This window comes from Abramis brama (assembly GCF_963993115.1).
Source record: "Abramis brama genome assembly, chromosome: 5".
Classification (NCBI taxonomy): Eukaryota; Metazoa; Chordata; class Actinopteri; order Cypriniformes; family Leuciscidae; genus Abramis; species Abramis brama.
Genome location: NC_139967.1, coordinates 31,810,878 through 31,828,887, shown reverse-complemented (window position 1 = coordinate 31,828,887; position 18,010 = coordinate 31,810,878). Strand labels below are relative to the sequence as shown.

The window sequence follows — 18,010 nt, the reverse complement described above, 5'->3', positions numbered from 1 at the left end:
TTTTTATTTTTTTTGGTTTTTGGTTTCCGGCCAAGATAATGGTTTCAATTTCAAGCTAGCTGGGCTTTTAGATTGACAGTGGCACAACTTTTATAGGTCCATAAAAAATGCAGTTTGAGAGCAAATGTGCAGTGTTAATATATTGATGTGAGGGCAGAGAAGAAATCGCTCACCACTCAGCACACTATGACCCTGCAGTCACACACAGTGCCTCACTCATTCAAGCCATCTATTGATCCTTCTGTGAACGGATCTCTTGGTGCTCACTCATGTGTTGTGATGGGTAGTTTGATGAATGTGATGGGGAATGTACTCTGGGAAATTCCCCTATTCTGTGCATATTCAGTTGTGGTGGATGAGAAATCATTCTTTATCACAAATTTTGCACATTTTATTCAGATTAATGACAAATATCTTCCAGTGCCCATAATGCTGAATGCTGTGGTTTAGGTGATGTCAAAGGCAGAGATGTGGCATACATCAGACCCACAGTTAATGTGTCAGCATTTTTCCCCCCAAGCATTTTTTTTTTCCACCACAGAACTTTCCGATACGTTGTTCAGTGCTGCAGATAAGGATGCATCGCTCTCTCTTTTTGGTATTTTTTTTTCTGCAATATTCTGTGCAATAAAGTTTCATTTGTTTACATTAGTTAAGATTGGTTACCATTAACAATACTTCTGCAGTATTTATTAATCTTAGTTAATGTTAATCTTCAAATATTGTTATGGACAACAGAGTGGTGCAGGGATGTATTTTTGTAGACCAAAACCCAGAAACTAGTTAGCATTTTAGCATTTCCTGTTCCATAGTCCTGAAGTCAATGGGTTTTTGGTTAAATGCTAGAAAGAAGCTCTGTGGTGAACACAAGCTCAAGATATTTTCACGTTTTATTCTACAGTATAAAATACATCAGTAATGCCTTCTTGTGATTAAAAAAAAAAAAAAAGCTTTTACTTGTCTTGTCTTGACATTAAACGTCAGCCAAACAGGAAAACTCTATTCACTAGTCCACTTTCACAGCCTCGTTGTGTTTATAATCGCGCTCTTGCAAACTATTCTAACCTGAACTTTCAATGTTTTTAAACAAAGACTGAACGAGTTGTCGTAAGTTTAGTGATAAACTTAAAATTAATAAAAAGATGTGCTCATTTGTGAAGATTATCACATTCATTAGAATCATAAGCTTTTGTTAGTCACAGACCTAATCCAAAACATAATGGAAAAATCCTATTGGGTTTTTGTGAAGGGACAATACTCTGGTGATGCTAGTCTCGCGTAGCCAGATCTTCATGTCTGACCATAGAAGGTCTGGACTCCATGGCAGCTTTCATTGGCCAAGCGCCGCCCTATAGGCCATCTGACTGGGATATAAAGCAACCAGTCATCAGTTTTGTTCAGCGTCATGTTTAGGGGAGTGGAAATGTAAAGTCAATTTCCCTACAATAACAGACCGGTGTGTAAAACTCTTGGACGTATTTTAAGTCGTATTTTATTTGGAGTCTTTACAATGAACTTCACATACTTTGACAGACCAGTGTTTAGGTTGTTCTGATAATTAGCTTATTGTTACAGTTGTAAACACGGTGACTTTCTTCTTCTGTGAGGTTGTTTGGCCGTTAAAGGATGGGACACACACTTCTCCGAGAAATCTTAGAATTCAGATGATGACTTTGAAACACCTTAATGTTTCCAGTTGTGTGTGCCATATGCATCAGACATTCAGCCTATATATTCAGCCAGAGACTATAGGGTGATGCTAACTTCTGGGTTGGTTTACAAAAATACATCATTACCACATTATGGGGAGGCCTTGAAATCAAAAAGGCTCAGATTCACTGTCCTATGTGATGTCCATTGGGGTCCAAAAATTGGAGACCACATTGGAAAATTTTAAAATCTAAAACAAAGAAAAACTATGTTGTGAAATGAATAAGAAATATTTCAGATTCTTCACGATTTATTAAGCAAATTTGTGATGTGATTATGTGACTCTTTGTAAAGACTGTCAAATGTTCTACCACTGAAGCTCAAGATGCTCTTTGGATCTTTTCAAATCATGCTGGAGTACATGATCATCAAACTTGTGGAGTTCTTGAAGTATGGGTGCTACTGTCAATAAAGAAAAAGACAAGTATTTACTTAAATTGCTATGCTGATAATATAATTTAAAAGTAATTAAGATTTCATTTGTGGTTTCAGTTGTTATGGTGTATTTATCATACTATGTGATGTGTTTACGTAATGTGAATTGTATATATTGAATGGTTTAAAGTGTATACAAAGTTAAATATTCACTCCAGGTCTTCTTTGGTCTTTTCCTTTACCTTGAAATGGAGACAAACCGACTTCTTGCAGCCATCTCATGGTGCACAAACATAATTCACAGCTGGGCATCAACATTCAGAGACAAACAGATTGCTTGCAGAGTCATTATCTGGAGTCACTGACTCCTCTTGAATTTGAATGCAGTTTATTGCATTATTTAGATGAATGACACTAGGATCGGCGTTATGGGTGGATGCATAGGAAAATAACATCTTGTGTTGTTGTTGTATATCTCCTGAATTGAAGGGATGGATTTCAGTGGTATAAAGTCAGTGAATTGGTTTTTATATGTTAAAGGCTGTGGAGATTTGCAGCCAGAGGTTTGCTTAGCTGGAGTTTTGTTTTCATGTTTTTCTAAACATTTTGTGTTTTTGTCAAAAAACATTATCCCCCGGTTTCACAGACAAGGCTTGAGCTTAGTCCCAGACTAAAATGCATATTTCAGCTGTTTTATCTTAAAATATGTCTGTGCCATTGTTTTGTCTCAAGATGCAACACCAGCAATGTTTTTTTTTCCTCAGGCATTTGAACTAAGGCCTAATCCTGGCTTAATCTAAGACCTGTTTGTAAAACCAGGCCTATATGTGAAATTAAACAAAATACTAGTTCACACTTTATATTGTCTTTAACTACTATGTACTTACATCAGAAAAATTGTACGGTACAACGTACTTATTGTGTTCATGTTGTATTGAAAAACACTTTTGCTGCTATTGAGGTTGGAAACCGGTAAGGTTAGGGACAGCTTTGGTGGGATGGTTAGGTTTAAGGGTAGGTTAAGGTGTAAAGGAAGGGTCAAGAGTGTAATTACAGCTGTAATTACTTGCTTATATATTTAAAATGTAAATGTTAATGTAAAAAAAGGTATGTATGCAATAAGTGCATTGTATCCAATTTATAATTTAAATGTTAGTACATAGTAGCCAAAGGCATCTATATAAAGTGGGATCAAATACTATATATACAACTGACAAAAACAAAATCAAAACAAAACCCAGTGCCAGCGAAGAGTGCGCAGCATGTTGTGCAGGTTTGATTATTGTACTAAATGTCTCAGTGCTGATTTAATGACATTACAGAGGCTTTCCTCAGGTTATGATGAGCACTGAGAGAAACACACTGCAGAGGAGCTGAATGGGGATTCCCTGCCAGTGAGCTGCTGTAATTTAAGTGATCGTATATGGAGCTGTCATCAGCGTGCCCACACCAACACTTTTACAGTGTAACATATTCCAATCTGCAGTTTTTGCAGATGAGTGGATGGTCATAGATACATGGACAAATGCTATACTCAAACTTTTAAAGGGATAGTTATCTCAAAAATGAAAATATTGTCAATCATTTATCTGTGTGTTCTTGTTTTACTGCTCTTTTCTGTACAATAAAAGTGAACAGTGACCTGGGGCTTTCGAGTTTCATAAATGACAGAAAGCATTATAAAACTCATAATTACTCATGCACGTTGGTCTTCTGAAGTCATTCAATAGCTTTATGCGATGAGCATAGTCGTTATACACTGATAGTCTCCATTGCTTCAGATCTCATTCTTGTTCACATACAGTATATTCTAATGTGTCAGTGGTGCCAAATTTGAATATGCATGAGATTTGCAAGCTATTAAAACTTGAATTTGGTCTTTTCCTTATAGCTATCAAATACTGATGCAGCGTCACATTCACTCTTTTATTGCTGGATAATGCATCTCTGAACAGGGACACGCAGGTTTCTGCAGAGCAGAACGTGAGCTGAATTCAAACATTAGGATGTTGATTGATTCCCGTTAAATCCAAGACTTTATATAGTCATAATATTGACCTATGTCTCGGCATTGATGTTTGTCAGAGTAATGAAATTGAAGGGATCACTTAAATCTAAGGCCTCCGTTTAGGACATGTGTTTACTGTGGTTTGGCACAACAGACTGTGTGATTGTCCAATTATTTGTTGCATTTTGTGCACAGTGTAACAGTTATGTTTAGTTTCAATTTCATGGACTTTTAGTTTATCTTCTTATCTTTATCTTATCTTTTGTTTATCTTCAGTTTACTGTTTCCTTTGTTCTAGTTTCCCGCCACTATCTATTGTCATGGTGATTCATTTAAGGAGCACAGCTGTCAGCATTCAGTTCATTATCATTCTGTATTTAAGCCCCTCAGTTTGTTTCCTTCATTTTCCGGTATCGTTTGTGAAGACTGTTAAAGACTCTTGCTACTTAATCCTTCTTTGTCTTCCTTGGAACTAAGCATGACAGAATTCTGGACCAAAAGAAGTAAAATGGATATCGCAGCCCAGTCTATCGATCTTGCTTGAGAGAATCTTGCTATCTTAGAGTACACTGCCCGATTCTGTCAACTAGCTGTGAAAATGGACCTTAACAATGAGACACTAAAGTCTTTGTATTGGACTGGAGCCAACTGTTACTCCCCCCTTGACCTACCTGACATGAGTGAAGGAACCTGGAGAGAGGCGATCCTCCATGTTTGCAGTGTGTCTCAGCTGATGCTAGCGTTAACGGCCACTGCAGAGCCAGAGCACTTGCACACCGCAAGAAAGGAGCCCGAGCCCACCACAGAGCTGGAGACCGTGCTGATGCCCGCCACTGACCCTGAGCCAACGGCAATGCCCACAAACGGTGCCGGAGCGTGAGGCCACATCTTTCCCAGTCTGAGTGCCGTCTTCTATCTATAAGCCGGTGAGAAATAGGATGAGGATGACCGCCTCCCTCCTTTGATTCCACCCAGTCCAAAGCCAACATCACACACTGGCCGTAACCAGCTCAGAGACTGTTATGCCATTGAAAATACACCCACCCTGCCTCCCTCTCCCACCTCCTATGCCCTGGCTAGTTGGTCCCTCGGCCCTGCCTTCGCTGGTGCCCTTCAGTTCCTCTGCTCCTCTATTGGCTTTTACCTGTTTGGATCCGCTGTGGACTTCTAGTTTGCCATCTCAGCTAAGGTGTTCCACCTCAGACCTCCAGGGCCTGTAGCTCCAACTCGGCCCGTCGAGCAGTTGACTCCGCCTTGGCTCCTCCCTTCCTTGGCTCCACCCATGACATTCGTCCCATCGGCTCCACCGTGCTTCCTTGTCCCACCGGTTCCACCTTGGTCGGACATTGCCCTGCCTGCGGCGCAGACTTTAGAGCCTTCAGCTGCGCTTTGGCTCTGCAGCCCTTTGGCTCCATCTGGCTCCATTTTCCCTGCGGCTTTCTGCTCCGTCCTGGTTCCTTCCACTGGAGCTTCCTTGACCAATCCCTTGTCCGCCTCCTGAACCACATCCTCAGCCATTTTATGGCGCAAGGCCGCGCCTTCCCGGAGGGGGGCGTTCTGCAACAGTTATGTTTAGTTAGTTCCATTTTCATGGACTTTTAGTTTGTTTATCTTCAGTTTCCATTGTTCTAGTTTCCCGCCACTATCTGTTGTCATGGTGATTCATTTAACCAGCACAGCTGTCTGCATTCAGTTCATTATCATTGTGTATTTAAGTCTCTCAGTTTGGGTCTACATGCTGTTTAATTTGCTATTACCTTTGGATCTACTTTGCTTTACTTTATTAAAGAATGTTGCTACTTAATCCTTCTTCGTCTTCCTTGGAACTAAGCGTGACACACAGAATGTTACTTAAAATTGTTACAGCATAATTTAGACTAAAGATTTTATAGACAAATTTGATTGACGTACAATATGACATTTTTTTTCAGTACAAATACATTATTTATATACATATTTTAGTTATTTATTTCTAAAATTCTTGATTGATCAGATTCGCATGGCAAGTGCTGTGATTTTACATCTCTGGTTGATATTATGCTATGCTTCATGTCTCAGAGTGATGAAGTGTAGATCCTGATCCACTGCAGCAAAGTCAGAGCAGGTCAGGTGACTCATGAGGATGCTGTGCACATTTAACACTGAACACACAGCGACATCTAGTGGTCTCTTTTGAAAACTGCACTGTTGCAAACCAATTGAGTCGAATATCAAGATATTGCTTTTGCAATTTTAGGGAACCAAGTAATTTAGACAAGTCTCTTAATGTATTAACATTGTGGAATATCACATTCACACACATTCAATGTTTTTATATGCTCTGTAGTTGTTCTTTCTGTTATTATCTCAGGGTATATAATGAGGCTCTGTCATGTTGATTATTATTCAATGGTGTATTTGAATTTGCACTTACTGTATTTAGACTGCCCTTGGCTCCACACAACACACTTATCCACTCTGATTTTAGTGCTTGAGCCAATAAGGGTTGACAGTTAAGGTCACATGACCCAAATATTTCTGCCTCCACTCCCTCAGACCAATTTGCAAACACAACTACTCCATGGGAAAGAAAGAGCCTTACAGCAAAAAAGACATTTGTGCATATGAACATAATTGAACATGATAAATACGTCCATATGTGTTTGTTGTTGTCAGCAATAAGAAATTATTGCATAATCTCAGTCTGAGACTGTTTTATAGCTAGATGATGTAAGATTGTATTTCTCTTGCAGTATTTGGAAAGTGTTTCCAAACCAAACCAAGTTTGCCTATAACACCATGTTCTAGTTTTGTAGAAGAAAAAAAGGTTTTATTTACCACTGTTTCTTTTGAATAACAGTCAAATATATTGTGCGTTTTTCTTGCTGTATTGACAGGGACCAGTGACCCATATGTGAAGTTTAAGATCGCAGGGAAGGAGGTTTTTCGCAGCAAGACAATCCACAAGAACCTGAACCCAGTATGGGAAGAGAAAGTCAGTCTGCTGGTGGAGAGTTTGAGAGAGCCGCTCTACGTGAAGGTAAATGATAAATAACAGTTTGAGTGCTTCGCTTCAGTCATTAAATTGATTATGTAGAGTTTTTTATTTGCTGCTGAGGCATTAGTGCTTATTTATTGTGTTTGATTCGATGCAACTAATGGAGATTGTAAAGAAGCCAATCTGTATATTTACACTTTAAACTGAACGCCGGTCTTACAGTCACAGTAACTCCTGCTTCTGTTCTTTGTCATGTGAAATGACATGCCTTACTGTCGTGTGTTTTCTATCCTCTGCAGGTCTTTGACTATGACTTTGGGCTGCAGGATGACTTTATGGGCTCTGCATATCTCTATTTAGAGTCCCTGGAGCACCAAAGGTCGTCTGATGCTTTGTGACACATTGCCACATCTGAAACACAATCACAAGTCACAGTTTAAAATTATTCACTGCTGCCACCTAGTGATTTTGCATGTGCAAACAAGCGTTACTATAGTTAACTAAAACTAAAACCATAAAAACTTTATGGTTAGAAAAAAATAAATACTCAAATGTGTTTAAATTCAGGTGCCAAGCCACTTCTCATTTTCATTTAGCTTAACTTGATGTACTAAAATAACTAAAACTAAAACTGAAATAAAATAAATAAAAATGTCAAAAACACAATAAAAATACTAAAATTTCAAGTAAAATAAAAATGGAAAATAAAAACAAATTCAAAATATGAATAACTAATGGTATCTCAATGTCAGTGATAGTAAACACATGAATGCTGTATGAAATGAAGAACATAATCTTTAATCGTGGAATGCATTTGGTTGTTCATACTGTAGGTTCTCTCTGTGCCCTTTTAGGAACTTGGATGTGACCATTGAACTCAAAGATCCCCAATATCCCAACCATGACTTGGGTTCACTGGATCTGACTGTCAAACTTATTCCAAAAGAGGGAGACTTCAGGGAAACTGTGAGTATTTCATTTTCATATCTCTATGTTTTTCTAGCTGCTGTGTTTAGGCTGAGAATATGAGCTGGAGGTGTGCGATGTGACATTGCTGGATCAGATTTGAACATGCAATATTTACTCATCATCAAACCTGAATAGAAATTAAGATGATTCCCGAAAATTCCCATTGTTTCGTACTTTTAGGAAAATACATGCATTCCGTTTCCATATTTCTGTCTACATGGTTCCTATGGTCAGGGAAACCTGAAAATATCAGGGAACTTATTTCTTCTTCAGCTCTACAGTACAAAGAACATTAGGAATTGTTCTTTACAAGTGTAATCTCTATGTAATTTCATAAACACTTATCCAAACCTGTCCATTTTTGGAAAGTCATGGAAATGTATTGGTAAAGGAGGTTTGGGAGCTCAGTATCGAATATATATATATATATATATATATATATATATATATATATATATCTTTTAAAATGGAAATCTAAGGTAAACTAGTACTCTCTTTGATTTTCACTAGCGTTCAAAGGTTTGGGGTCCTTTTTTTTTAAAGAAATGAATGGTTTTTTAAGCAAGAACACATTAAATTGATCAGTAGTGACAGTAAAGACTTTTACATTGTTACAAAAAAATGTTTATTTCAGATAAATGCTGTAATCTTTCTATTCTTCGAGTATCCTGCAAAAAAATGAAATGGTTCCACAAAAATATTATGCAACTGTTTTTCCACATTTATAATAATAAGAAATGTTTCTTCAGCACCAAATCAGCATATTAGAATGATTTCTGAAGGATCACTGAAGACTGGAGTAATGATGCTGAAAATTCAGCTTTGCCATCACAAGAATAAATTACATTTTAAAATATATTAAAATAGAAAACAGCTATTATAAATAATAGTTTTACTGTGTTTTTTTTAATCAAATTAATGTAGCCTTGGTGAGCATATAAAATACTTCTTTCCAAAACATAAAAAAATCATACCGACCCCAAACTTCTGAACAAAAGTATTTTTAGCCAAGGGTTTCAAATGGTTTTTATAAGCAAATATATAGCATTTCACCCATTTGACCACAGTACAGAAGACTACAAATTTGTTTTCTGGGCTAGATGTGCCAATGTCTGACCTGGATGGTATTTCTATTGCAAACTTCAGGGATAAATCTATTGTCTAGAGAATATGCTTGGTATTGGCGGGCAGAATTTCAATGAGAGGAGATGAATCCAGTTACCTATTAGCCAGCTAGTTCACTAACAAATGCACCCTGTCTTTACATAGAGCCTAATGCAGTCATATATCTTGTTTTTGCATATAGTAATTGTTGCTCTGGATGAAAGAGTACTTATTTCTCAGCATGTTTAACTTGTGAGCACTGTAAGTTTATTGGGGAAATAAGGGTGTTTTATGTAGAACTATACCAAGAGAAACCTTATATTAGTAACTTAAGCTCTGAGTCAATTTAACAAACATGAAATAAGTATTCAAGGCAACCATCTTCTGATGTTTATTCTGCCTGATTAGTCTGATCAAAACATGATAGTGGCTAAATATGGTTTGGAATGCTAAAGAACTGCATATGGTACCATGTATAATGCACTGTGTTGATATATTATGTTTCTTGAAATGAATTATGTGAAGCAGGATGAAAATGCAATGAAAAACACTTCATGCAGTAGTATGCTACTTTGCTGTGACATGACATTTTGTGGAATCTAGTTCATCATCACAGAAATAAATATGGATTTTTTCATTTATAATCCAATTTTCTGTGAAAAAAACTCTGATTATTAAAAAAGCTATGATTATTATATATTTATTTTTATATATTTATGTAATAATATTTTAGCAGCAATTTGTTTCTGGATATTGGCAGCAAATAATATTTTTAGTATCTCTTTCTCAACATATTTAAGATATTACTTGTGGTTTCCAGTGATCTTTGCAGGGTGCATATTAAACAGAATATAAGCAGGATGACCTCAACAATTAATTATGATCCAACCACTTATAACACCTCTATGGATATCTCTCTCTCTCTCTGTGTGTGTGTGTGTATAATGGGTATGACTTGACTTAGTGTTGGTCAACTAACAAAGCTTTGAACGACAAAATTTTCTGATTTTCTCCGTTTCTGTGTGATTTAGTAGTTTTATTAGCTTATAATGGCTGGCCCAGACCATAGCTTCCCCAGGCTGCCTCCTTATGACCCCTTGACTCTTCTGAACTGTATTCAGACTGGCTGTCAGGTTCACCTCTAACACCCTGTTAGAGAGGGCAAGGGGTGGCTTTATAACGCTTTGTCTCATTCACAGACCATGCTTATGAGAAGGAGCTGGAAACGATCCAGTAAGGTAATAACAGCATGAACTGATCCCTGCCTTCTCCAATTCTCTGCTCAGACTGAAGAGGGCAGTAACCCCAGCCCTTTTCATTTTTTACCCCTGCTTACTTTTTTTTCAGTTGTAAAACCGGCTTTTGCTGACTTTATTTTCTATGTGCTGCAATATGCAAGGTAAGAAACGCTGCCATCTGGTGTACAGATAATAAAGTGCACCTTTTTCAAGTGCTTTGTCCTGCCTTTAAATTTAAGGCTGAAATCAGATCCAAATTCAGGGCTGCTATAGTTTCCTTTGTGTATTGTAGCAACTGACTGAGAAAATAAAGCATTTTCTGTTCTTGCCATCTTCATATTGCATTGACTGCACGGTGCATGTGCTGCAGTGTTCTGTGAGGAGATAATGCACTTTATCATTGTTGTACACTTTAAAAGTGTACTTGATAACAATGAATATGCAGGATGTGATCAGAGCAACCGCTTATTTATAACCTGGTGATTTTAAATATGTGTTCTTCTCTTATCTTGAAAATGATGCATATTTTGCCTGATTTAATGCCTCATAACATTATTATTATTATTTTTATTTTTTTCTTGGTAAATTTGTGTGGTGGGTCTGTGAACAATATCTTTTTCTAAATAAAACAAATAATTTTTTGCTCTTTATGTCTCTGAACTTGATATATTTGTATGAAATCTTATCATTAACTAAAATTATTAAAATTGAAATAAAGCTGAAATAAAATAAAACATAAATATTAGATTATAATTAGAAATGTTGCCTTGGAAACAAACTGAAGAAAATTTAAGTTGAAGCACTAAAATTGATAAAATAAATAAACAACAAATAACAAAAATCTAATTAAACTGAAAATATAAAAATAAAATTCAAAATATTAATACAATTATAATATACTATAATATAATACTAAAATAACACTTAAATATTTTGAGGAGTAAATATTTAAAAAAGTTCTCAAAATAACTGGTTGAATCATTATTTTCCTGTTGATCACTGTTTGAAACAATCAGTATTGTAAAGCGTTAAAAAGATAAAAGTGATTGACAGGTAATAATCAAATATTCCTGTTCATTTTTTTTAAAGCGTTAAGCTGTTTCTTGTCATCCTCACTATTGATCTTTAAGTTAAAATTCTGTTATAGTTTTACATTTATTTGCATATTATTTTCTTCCTTGTGTTGTGAATGGATTTTGTACTGTATGAAAGTGGCATGTTGGTCTGGGACGGGAATAATGTACTATACTCTCTTTGTCTCTGGTTCATACGTGCATGTGTGAAGCAGACCTTTCTGTTGCCTGCTAAGTGAAAGTCCTAGTTTCAGTGGTAATTTGTGGTCTTCAAGTGGAGTCCCAGTTTAAGACATTTCTAACACGCAACCTAGTTGCATTGATTTGCTCTACTCAAGAGAACAAAATGCACAGCTCTCAGTCGCATGTTCCCAGCAGAGGTCAAGTAACTCCTATTTTGTTTAGTCTAATGTTAGAGCCCAACTTTCAGAGAGGCCCAGAAACATGAAAGTGGCTCTCCAGCATGTGGATAAGGACGTCCTGCTGAAAGGCTTACCCTACCCAAGCCTTTGAAGCTCCAAAGTGGGCCATGTTGGCTGGGACTCGGGAATACTGTAACAGCGCTACGATAACTACTTTTACACCGCTTGCGGTGCACACTTGGGTGTTTCTTCTATTTATACTCCCTATTTCTCTTTCATTTCCAAAATACTGTAAACGTGATCTCTGTATATGCAAATCAATTTGTAATTGATACATCTCCAAAAAATTAAGATTTCTGCTCTGATATACAGTATGAATTTAAAGAAAACTCCACCCTGAAGTTCATGCAAGAACAAAACTTATGCTAACGCAGCTGTTAGTCAAAATTAAGATTTTTTACATCCAGTTTTACTTAATCTGCTTCATGATTTTTGTTTTTCTCCCTGTATCATTTCAGTGAGATAATACAGCCTTTTTATTCACTATTTGGGAACATCACATCAAAAATGAGCTTCTTATTTTTGGTCAGTGTCATTGACAGAGCTCTGAATGCTCATGTTAACCCACACACAAACACAAACATAGTCACTTTACAGTGATTGTGTGGAGTCAGCATATTGTACGAATATCTGGAGAGAATGTCATTAGCTGCCTGCTTTTAACATCAAAGGTGTGGGGTTTTTTTTCAGAAAGGGTTTACTCTGAGTTTAATGAAATGCATTTTAAACAAGAAACATTTTAATAAGGACTCTATATTAATTAAGCACAGAGATATCTGTTAAAATAGTTTGTTTGGAAAGTGTCTTGCTGTGCTGAAGTCAAGAAGATACCTGATGCTCAAAGACTGCATTTGCTTTGGAGTTATTGGAATAATCCCCAAAAAACTCATATTTCAACAGCAAAAAAAGAAGAAGAGAGAAATAAGCCCCTTTACCACCGTCTGGCTGAACGGTTCTCATTTCGTAACCGTTCCATTCCTTGCCGATCCGGGCCAGCCGGTACGGTTACAGTTTCATTTTCCACTTTGGGGCTGATAATGGGCGCTCTTTGGATTGTAATACAAACTTGCAGTCATTGCCTTGGTAACGTGACGGTTTACTGTGTTTACGTCACTCAAATAGCGCGCTTAACCAGTTACAGAGAAACAGGTAGCCAGGCAACAGACAAGTGACCAATCCTGAGTGATGACGTCACTTCACGGATTCTAAAAGAATTCCAGGCCGAGAACGGTTTGTAATCGTGTGCCGTACCGTACCAGGCTCAAGTGGAAACACAACTGGAACCGTTCCTTACCATTCTCAGAACCGTTTGGCCCGACGGTGAAAAAGCGGCTATAGTCTCGGCTACTGGTGTAACTCTTGTTCCCTGATGGAGGGAACGGAGACAAAAAATAAATGTCAAAATACCGACACTAGGGGTCACCCTTGAGAGTCCCAAACACCTCTGACATATTCACAAAAAAAGACCAATGGAATTGACCCTTCGCTAAGCCACGCCCGAAAACCGCCACAGGCCAATCGTGGCTTAGCAACCGTAACTAGGCGCGGGAGGTCTGGCAAGCTTTCGAGCGAGGGAAACATGCCGAAGCGTTGTGCGTATGGATTGTGCAAATCTGATACCCGGTATCCTAAAAGTTTGGACGGGGTGGTGGATTTTGTTCCCTTCCCGAAACCTAAAACCCAAGGGGAGAAATGCCGGGCGTCATCTTCATTTATATAGCGTTTTTAACAATGTAGATTGTTCCAAAGCAGCTTTACATTGATAATAGGAAATTAAAAGTAAAGTGTTTTGGCTTTATAGCAGCTCTAGAATAAAGTTATTGTCCAGCTCGTGGATCAAGCAGTGTGATTAAAGGCAAGACGGAGGCTCACTGACATAACTTAACGTTACTTAAAAATATATTTCAACATTTTGTTAATTGACGGCCAAACCGTTACCCCAATCCGATCGCGACTCTCCCGTTAGTTCTAGTAAAAGTAAAAGGTAGTTAGTAAAAGGAGGGAACATCACGGGGCTTGCCGGAGATCTCCAAGGAAAAGGTTGGTATGCAAACTTAATCAGTTCATAACAGTAAGTTAGTCCGACGTGTGAGCAGTAACGTTAGCCTGGCGCGCTAAAAATATAAGCGGGAGAATGTTATCATTGCAAAGTGGTCAGGCTAATGTCTTGTGTTTATTCCACAATACATATGGATAAGCTGTTTGTTTTATAAATATTAGAATATTTTCAAATTTCACTTACCCTGCTGGGCATGCACATAGCTGTTCCTCAAATTTGTGTGTTTCCCATTTGAATGGTCAGCATATGAGGCGGTTGCTGCTTGCGCTGGGACCTAACGTTATGCTTTAACTTCAATTTTGATGAAATTATTCTCTAATCGTTTCATATTTTCACCTGTTCGCCAAAAATGACTAATTATCTCCTTAGGAATGTCTGAAACCCGTGCATACATACTGTAATAGACGTGCCAGGCGCAAAAACTTGACAGGCGTAGCAACAGTAACTAAGGAGGGCGGGGCTTAGCGAAGGGTCAATTGGTGTGTGGAATTTGCATGCCAGGCCACGCCCGCGCACATACGGGTATATAAGGCAGGCCGGCTTGCACACACACTTCAGTTTTGTTCTGAGGAGCCAAGACAGCATCTCAACCCCTCAGTGAGAGTTCAAGTTGTGGAAGAAGGGACACAATGTCTCCGTTTCCTCCATCAGGGAACGAGGGTTACACCAGGAACCAAGACATTCCCTTTCTGTCTGTAACTTTCGACGATGTGTTGAAATACTGACACTAAGGGGTCTCTATACTAAACACCACAGCTTGAACTGTGTCATGAGGCATGGCGGTGCAAATGCGGGCAAGCCACCACAAAATTCTGCGTCAATCCGAATCAACATTCACAGAACTAGGATTAGTTGCAACCCACCGCCTTTTTTCGGTACAATGAAGTAAGGGCTTTGTAAAACCCCTTCTTTATCCCGGCTGGAGGGGCTCTATTGCGTCCTTCACCAGTAGGGCCACATCCGCCGCACCCAAGACAGGGTGCTTGCCTGCCACCGAATCGCGATTGCTCTGATGACCCATCACGATGGCACCAGAGGTGTCAGAGGAACAACTGTTTTTGACATCTATGGTAGAAATGCTGCAGGCAGCTCGACGCTGCATCCTGGCTACCCTCGTCAACGAGCAGAGGAGCGTGCCTCGTGGCCTGGAGGCATCTTTCCGAGGCAATAATTCTAATCGCCTCAGTCTGCTTTTCTACTGCTAAGAACTGCTGGGCAAAGTCCTCGACAGAAGGAAAGTGAAAAGGCCACCCCGTGAGATAGGGTGTAGAGAAAGCGCACTTTGTCAAGCACCCTCACCTCCAGGTTAGCCAAGGATGACATTCTAGGTCCATGAATGTGGACATCGTCTGGCCGAGAGACCGCGTTGTGACTTTAGTTGCTCTGAGACCAACCACAGTTTCAAATGCAGTTCCCGCATCAATCTCGGCTTAACGCTACCCTCGTGCAGCTCTTTCAGAGGTTTTGCCTGATGGACCTGCAGGATCGCCATGACATGCAGGGAAGAGGCGACCTGTCCAACGGCACTATAAGCCTTCATCCCCAAGTAGGAATTAGTCTTACAGGCCGTTCCACCAGTTGGTAGCGTTTATATGTACACCCTGAATAGAGAGACCGCTTTTGTGATGAAATCCAGCAGTAGATGCTCTATTGCAGAGGTGAATGGATGTGTTTCTCTTGCGAGAAGATGCTGGCTTAGGTTCCGAAGAACAAAGCTGATGTGTATTTGCAAGCCTGCCAGCCTTATATACCTGTATGTCCGGGGGCGTGGCCTGGCATGCAGATTCCACACGCCAATTCCATTGTTTTTTTCTGAATACATCAGAGATGTTTGAGACTCTCAAGTCGGCCCCTACTGTCGCTATTTCGACACAATGTCGAAAGTGACCTACGGAAAGGGAAGTTAAATTTCACAAAGTAAAGTGTATTAAAGTCCCTCGTGGTGAAAATCAAACTTTTAATGTTGTTTGTATGTCTATGTGGTGTTTTTAATATGCTTTAAGACAAACCATGTGCAAATTGATAAGTCATTTGTTCATACACCATTGCTGAGTATTTTCTCCTTAAAACTGCAGTGAACCAAAGACAGTCTCAAAAAACGTGGTTTGAAATCGCTGGTGCTGCTTACGTCACAAACTACCTTGTAACCAATCACGTCAACGTGTGATCGAGTGAATCTCTGAGCTGGTGTGAGTGAGTAGAGGCGGGGCTAATATGCATATTCATAGAACTGCATATACTGAATGAGGCAAGGGTGTGGAGTTACATTCAAGCTATTTTAAGACAAAAAACTTTTAAATATGTAATTTTGGTGATCAAAGATGAGTTTTAAGGGATCCCATTATTGACTATAGTGGGACTTTAAGACTAAACATTTTTGCATCTTAATGTTGTTTTCATGTTAAAGTGATAGTTCACACAAAAATGTTAAATTCTGTCATCATTTACTCACTCTGAAGTTGTTCCAAACCCGTATGTACTTCTTTCTTATGCTGAATACAAAAGAAGATATTTTGAAATCGGTAATCAAACAGTTGATGGGCCCCATTGACTTCCATATATTTTTTTCCCCTCCATACTATGGAAGTCAATGGGGTCCACCAACTGTTTGGTTACCCATATTCTTCAAAATATCTTCTTTTGTGTTCAGCAGAAGAAATAAATTCATACAGGTTTGAGACAATTTGAGGGCGAGTAAATGATGACAGAATGTTTATTTTTGGGTGAACTATTTTTGGGAGAACTATCCATTCTCTCATTAATGTAAGGCATAAATAAATATATTATATTACATATTATGGCAAAAAAAAAAAAAAGAAGAATTTATAATGCTAGTATTTGTTGTACTACATTTAATTTATTCTTGATTTTTTTTTTTAAATCTTCCTACAATAGGCTTAATTTTCTGTTCTGCAAATTAATACTAACTTTTTTTATTTAATTGTGGATTAAATATAACCTAAATATTTCTTCATGAGATTCACAGATTACTGTATGTGGACTGGATCTTAGAAGAGGTTGAGGAGACTTCTGTTGTTTATTTCATACCCTACCATTCAAAAGTTTGGGGTCAGTAGGATTTTATACAGCAAGAATTAATTAAATTTGTAATAAGTGACAGTAATGACTTTAAAAATATTAAAGAAGATTTCTATTTCATAGAAATGCTGTTTTTTTTAAGTTTTTTTTTACTTTCTATTCATCAAAGAATCCTGCAAAAAACAACAACAACAAAAACACTGTGGTCATGGTTCCAGTATTTAGAAACAAAATTAAGGAGACAGTTGTTGTCAGATTTCATTGGTGATTTCAAATCTGAAATTTATTCATAAGCTTGGTGAAGAACAGATTTGGAGAACTGCTGGAGATGCGTTTCAAAGATGGCCGCCGAGTAAAATTACTTGCATTTGACAGGAATAAATTACATTTTAATACAGTATAATTAAATAGAAAGCAGTTCATTTAAATTGTATTTCACAATATCACTGCTTTTACTGTATTTTTGATCAAATAAATGCAGCATACACCATGTCCTAACCAGACGCGATGCGATAAGATTCCAGTGACAAGCAATTTGTCTGTCCAGTGTCCACACCATAGACTGTAAAAAAATGGTCCACACACCGACCAGAAGCGACGCGACTACGAGATGCGTCAAAATCAATCAAAACCCACAGCCAATCAGAACAGCGTGTGGGCGGGCTCTGCACACTGCACAGCACCAGAGAGTAACGTTAATATTGACGGCACTCGCAAGAAAACGGATAAGTACATAATCAAATTCACAAATATTACACCATTTAAACATTATTAAAATACATACTGAGTTACTAAACAATCTTTGTCAAAAAATCCACTTGTTTGTTCACAGTTTGAACGTTCTTGATTCTATTTTGTTTAATTTCACTGAGCTTATCATTGCCACACTTTGTGTTTGTTGTTCCAGCTGCGACGTCGCAGAAAAACAGAAACCGTTTCTAAAATAGAATCGGCAGGTAACGCAGGTTAGGACAAAAACTCCTATTAACATGGAAAATATACCCTTTATCGACGATACCGTCGCGTCGTGTGTAGT

The 18,010-nt window shown here is 38.1% G+C and overlaps 1 protein-coding gene across 3 annotated transcripts in view; it reads left to right on the top strand.

Annotated features, from left to right (window-relative positions):
- LOC311082804 (multiple C2 and transmembrane domain-containing protein 1-like) overlaps nt 1-18,010 on the top strand; it is a 249,862-nt gene that overhangs the window by 157,942 nt on the left and 73,910 nt on the right. For all 3 annotated transcript variants that reach the window (XM_084113903.1, XM_084113902.1, XM_084113904.1), the window contains exons 3-6: nt 6,970-7,112; nt 7,370-7,449; nt 7,925-8,036; nt 10,343-10,381. In XM_084113903.1, the coding sequence (XP_083970029.1) occupies nt 6,970-7,112; nt 7,370-7,449; nt 7,925-8,036; nt 10,343-10,381 (374 nt within the window). The remainder of the gene's footprint in view (nt 1-6,969; nt 7,113-7,369; nt 7,450-7,924; nt 8,037-10,342; nt 10,382-18,010) is intronic.